At 37.3% G+C, this 6,000-nt stretch overlaps 1 protein-coding gene across 3 annotated transcripts in view; it reads left to right on the top strand.

Moving 5' to 3' along the window:
* Nucleotides 1-6,000, top strand: part of ADNP2 (ADNP homeobox 2) — a 31,948-nt gene extending 25,948 nt beyond the window's left edge. For all 3 annotated transcript variants that reach the window (XM_023496307.2, XM_003760121.4, XM_023496308.2), the window contains exon 4: nt 1,052-6,000. In XM_023496307.2, the coding sequence (XP_023352075.1) occupies nt 1,052-4,282 (3,231 nt within the window). In that variant the 3' untranslated portion in view covers nt 4,283-6,000. The remainder of the gene's footprint in view (nt 1-1,051) is intronic.

Here is a 6,000-nt window from a genome sequence, read left to right on the forward strand (position 1 = left end):
AATGAAAGATTCGTGAACAACAACAGATATGGCAAGCACCAAATAACAAAGAATAAATAGATGAAAATGCATTTTTAAAGCACATACTTACTATCTGGGAATACTGATACAAGTAGCAAAACAGTGCCTGCCCTGTCTTGCTTACAGCACAGGGGAGCAATGGCAAAGGTTATGGGGAAAAGATGTTGAGTTCTAGAAGTAAAATGGAGACTGGCAAACAGGTAGAAGAGGGTGGAGTTGACTAGAAGGAATAATTTTTAACATAAGAAAAAGACTTGTAAAGTATGGGAATCAGCTACAAGCAGTCAGATTGTTGATTTGGTAGGGCCAAAATCAGATTTTTTTTTTTAAACAACTCTGAACTGTTTAAAAAATAAATAAATGGGAATACAACACTAGAAATTCCTTTGACACTGATTATAATAATTCTATCCAGATATTCAACTAGCATTTGCCTTAGAAATAAGACCAAAAGAACCCATTAAAAACACTTTTGTTGAACATTTTATTTACTTGCCGAGCAGTATTACTAGGTTAGAATACAAATTGACTTGCAGAATCTTACAAAGGATGATGATGAAGAACAGTTATGAAGAGATTTTAAAATGGGGGGGGGGGGGGGGAGGGTGACTTGAGTTCAGAGATCTTTAACTGTTGAGCATGGTAGAATCTGTCAGATTATGTTTTGCTGACACGGACTTTGAAAACCCAGAGTTATCTCTGCCACGATGAGATTTTGGAGTGGAATTCTGTGGAGTAACATTGTAATTTAAAAAAATTAAAAAGGATGTAAAACTTTTAAATATTTTATTTCAATAGCAGTTGTTATGGTTTAGGTGTTAGGTACAGATTAAACACAATTTATTTGAAAAGAAAAAATTATTTTTGTCCAATTGGAGTGAGGTCCTTTCAAAACTACTTCTAAAAATCTTAACTAGAGAATGGGTTTTTTTGGAGGGACTTTGCACTTATGGTAGTAAGAGTTAGCTCTGGTCATTTAAACACGTTTCTCATTCTGAATGTTAATACTAAGAATATTTTTTTTCTACAGAAATATCGAACAAAGCCATATTGTTGCAGCCTGTGCAAATATTCAACAAAACTACTTTCTTCATTGAAAAATCATTTGCATCGCTACCATGAAGATGAAATTGATCAAGAGTTGGTGGTTCCTTGTTCAAAGTGTGTTTTTGCTTCTCAGCCTAAAGTTGTGGAAAAACACTTTCGGATGTTTCATTCTTCTTACCGGAAAATTCAGAATTACCCCATGAATATTTTGGGTGAATCTAAATCATCCAGGAGTGATGTGATAAACTTCACATGCTTAAAATGCCATTTTACAAACACTTTGTACTACAGCATGAAGAAACATGTACTCATAGCACATTTTAATTACTTGATTACCTCCTACTTTGGCATGAGAACTGATGAAATGCCTGAACAAGTGAAAAATGACAGCACTTCACTTGCCAATATGATTCCATCTTCTGACAAGTACTATTGTAAAAAATGTAACATAGGTGCCAGCAGCCTGGATGCTTTAATGTATCATATTTTGACATCAGATACCCATAGAGATCTGGAAAATAGGCTCAGATCTGTAATTTCAGAACATATCAAAAAAACAGGACTTCTTAAGCAAATGCACATTGCTCCTAAACTTTCTGCAAATATGGCCATGTCTCCTTTAACTAGCAGCAATGCTCCAGCACTAACAGCTGCTGCTTCTACTTGCATTCAGCTTGCCTTGCCACAAAATAATCAAAACCAAACTCTGGTACAGTCACAGGCGGTAACTGTGGCCTCAAGTGCCTCTGGGACTCTTACCCATAGTGCCCCTGCTGCTGCCCAATCACACGTAACTCTTGTATCTAGCCCTTTGCCAGTGGGCCAGAACAATATTGCACTTAAGGCATCTGTTCCTCAACCAGTTTTTGTTTCTCATGGCCTCCCACTTAATCAGCCTGTGAGTCCTACAGTTCTTCCCCTAAACCAACCAGTTGGATCTGTCAATAAGTCTGTTGGAGCAGGAGTTCTCCCTATAAACCAAACCATTCACCCAGGACTTTTGCCCCTCAATCAGTCTGTTGGACCTTTAAATAGACCCGTTGGACCCGGAGTTCTTCCCATAAATAGACCCATTGCACCTAATGTGCTTCCTGTTAACCAACCTGTTGCATCAGGTGTCATCCAAGGAGTTCCACCAAGGATGATCTCTATGGGTAAGACAGTCCCATCAGGGGTACTCCCTGTAAGCCAGGCAGTCACATCAGGCGTACTCCCTGTAAGCCAGCCAGTCACATCAGGGGTGCTCCCTGTGAGCCAGTCAGTCACATCAGGAGTGCTCCCTGTAAGCCAAACAGTTACATCAGGTGTTCTGCCTGTGGGCCAGACGGTACCATCAGGGGTTCTGCCCATGGGCCAGAAGGTATCATCAGGGGTACTCCCTGTGAGCCAAGCAGTCCCATCAGGAGTACTCCCTGTGGGCCAGGCAGTCCCATCAGGGGTTCTTCAACTCAATCAGTCTGTTATGTCAGGAGTTCTTCCAGTTAGCCAGGCAGTGCGACCTGGAGTACTCCATCTTAATCAACCAGTTACACCAGGTGTTCTTCCTGTAAATCAGCCAGTCAGACCTAATGTCTCCCAGAATGCCACTTTCCTAACTGCAGGCTCTATCCTTAGACAACTAATACCAACAGGGAAACAAGTTAACGGAATACCTACATACACCTTAGCACCAGTTTCAGTTACATTGCCTGTACCACCTGGTGGTGTAGCAAATGTTACACCACCACAAATGCCAATTCAGCTCATGCAGTCTAGTACAGCTACCCAGATATCTCATTCCCCAGCTGGTGCACCTTCTCCTCCTATAGTGGTAAGCACTTCCCAAAATATGATTGTCCCGGCATCTTCATCTACTCCAGAAACAAGCCAAGCTGTCAATCTCAAACAAGCTAAACAATGGAAAACCTGCCCAGTTTGCAATGAACTCTTTCCATCTAATGTCTATCAGGTGCACATGGAAGTGGCTCATAAACATAGTGGATCAAGATCCAGTGAAAAACTTGAGCCTGAAAAACTTGCAGCATGTGCACCATTTTTAAGATGGATGAAAGAAAAAAGTCTTCGCTGTATCTCTTGTAAATGCTTAATATCAGAGGAAGAACTGATGCATCATTTATTAATGCATGGTTTAGGGTGCTTATTCTGTAAATATACTTTCCATAACATTAGAAGTCTTTCAGATCATAATAGGACTGTGCACCTTGGAAAAAAGAGATTATCTGTGGATTACAGCAACAGAGGTTTCCAGGTTGATAATGATGCTAATGGTGACTTAATATTTCCTCATATTGATTTCATTACCATGTTGCCAAAGGAAGAACTTGGAGAAAGGGAAGTCTATTTGGCAATATTAGCTGGAATGTACTCCAAGACAGTTGTACCGATCTATATTAAAGTGAGACCACAGACTCTTGAGGAACATAACAACCCTGGAAAACAAGTCAGTACCTGTCCATTTTGCCTTGGTACCTTTGTAACCACAGAAAAATATGAAATACATTTAAAGGAAAGACATCACGTCATGCCAACTGTACATACATTCTTAAAGTCTCCTGCTTTCAAGTGCATCCATTGCTGTGGGGTATATACTGGAAAAATGACATTAACTGCAATCACTGTACATTTGTTACGTTGCAGGAGTGCCCCCAAAGTTAGTAGTTCAGCTCTTCAGATCCAGCCTGATCTTAGTGAAAAAGAACTGCCATTAGTGAATGGTGAAATACATGATTCTGTTTTTCCTGTCAAGAGAAAACTTCCTGATCTCTGTTCTGGGGCAGAGGACCAAAGGGATAAAGAAGAACCTCTTATCATAGATAATGACATCACTTCTGTTTCTGAAAAAGCAGTGAATGTGCCTTCTAAAAAACAAAAGAATGAAAGTAGGACTGAAGGTCCACTAATAAATGATGATGCTCTTCATATTCTAGCACTAAATCCCCAGAAGTATGAAGACCGTTCATATGAGGAGAAAAAACAGTTCCTTAAAGATTATTTCCATAAGAGGCCATATCCTAGCAAAAAAGAGATAGAACTGTTATCATCCCTTCTCTGGGTGTGGAAAATTGATGTTGCATCCTTTTTTGGGAAAAGAAGATATACCTGCCTAAGAGCAATAAAAAATTACAAACCTTCTGTGCTTTTGGGCTTTGATATGTCAGAACTGAAAAACGTTAAGCACAGATTACACTTTGAGTGTGAAACACAAACCTTATAAAAAAAAAAGCTATTTAAGAAATCACAGATAAGCAATCAAAAAACTAGTTTTTAGTAAGGTTTTTTTTTGGGGGGAAAGGGTGGAGGGCACTTAGGTTTTCTGTTACAGTGTAATGACCTGATGAATTACAGTGGTCTTACACTGCTTCTCTAGATATTTCTGGGCACACAGTACGAATAGTTCTTATTTTGTTTTTGTGGAGGTTATGCTATTAGTTTTTCCAGTTAAATGTAACTTATGTGTTATATCTGCTTGTTTACCCAGTGGTGTTGAGATAATTAGAAACCAAAACCACATTTTGTTTTGTTCTGGGATTTTTTGTTTTTTGTTTTTGTTTTTTCCATTTTTGCATTCATCCCAATAGGTAGTTTATTTTTTAATGGTGAATGGTACAGCAAACTTTTTCTTAGAGACAGGAGTACGAGTGTTAAATAAAAATCCAGTAATGCATATAATGCAGTAATAGTGTGCTGCATTAACTTTTGCTAATTTCTCCTTTGTAAAATAATTGCTTGTACTGTGACCTATTTATAATTTTTCAAATGTGCTTACTTTTACATTTTATAGAAATCAAAAAATTTTATTTATGGAATATATACCCAAATCCAAAATTTGGTGTGTGGTATGATAAGTTGATAAGTTTAAAAGCATCATTATTACCAAAAATGAAGTACTTTTCTCTAGATACCAGAAACACATTTCAGTATAAGTTTTCCTTTTTTGACATACATTATTTTCCATGAAGAGAGATAAGGCAGTACCTTTTTAGTGCCTTTTACTCAGTGAGAAATTTGGACTACCTGAAGAGTTTTCCCCGTCCCTTTTAATTTGCTTAGAAACTGCCCAGAGGGGACAGGGAGTTTTTTTGTTTTGTTTTCCAAGAAAAGGAAATAAGAATCTAGAAGTTTTACCACTTGGTGGTTACTAATTAATATCCAGGTCAGTGTAATAGTGACATGCTGATTACATGAAATTTTCAGTGGATCTAATAGGATTAAATTAGGCCTAATGGCCATTTGTCAGCAATTAGTATGTTAAAATTTAACAGTGACAGAATTTCTTTAACATTGGTAAATGGGAAGGATACAACTGTTTGGGTTAGTATGTCATTGTACTGATGTTTAGTTATGTGATCTTTCTTCTATTATACTTTGACTATAAATGGAGATCTTGGATATTACCTAGAATCTTTTACAAAATCTAAAATCATTTAAATGAACACAATCCAGTAACAGAGTAGCCAGTCTAGTCATTAAGTCTGTTGTATTGTTTAAATTCTGGATTGGGGTTAGGGGGGTGGTGAGGGAGAAAGCAACCATCATATCTTGTTGCTCTTTATTGAAGGGGATATAGGGTTTAAAACCCATATGATGGAAAAGTTGGAATGCTCAATGGAAAGCTTGGGTCCTATTATTCAGTGGAACTTTATACATAATATTTTTGGGATAATACTGCATGCAACTGTTACACTGTCTTTTGAAGCAATTGTATAATTGGATTGTGATTGTCAATGTACTCTCCTATTGTAAACTTCAAAGAAAAAGCTTGCTGAACTTTTCCCATTTAAAATTTTTTTATAAATTGTTTTCAAAATGTCTATTTTGAATTAAAGCTACATATTTTCCTATTGAAAATGTTTTTCATTCTTTACATTGTAAACTACCATCATGACCTTGAGGGATGATTTCATACAAAGTTTTTATATAGTATTAAATAGC

Source organism: Sarcophilus harrisii, chromosome 1, assembly GCF_902635505.1.
Source record: "Sarcophilus harrisii chromosome 1, mSarHar1.11, whole genome shotgun sequence".
NCBI classification, from domain to species: domain Eukaryota; kingdom Metazoa; phylum Chordata; class Mammalia; order Dasyuromorphia; family Dasyuridae; genus Sarcophilus; species Sarcophilus harrisii.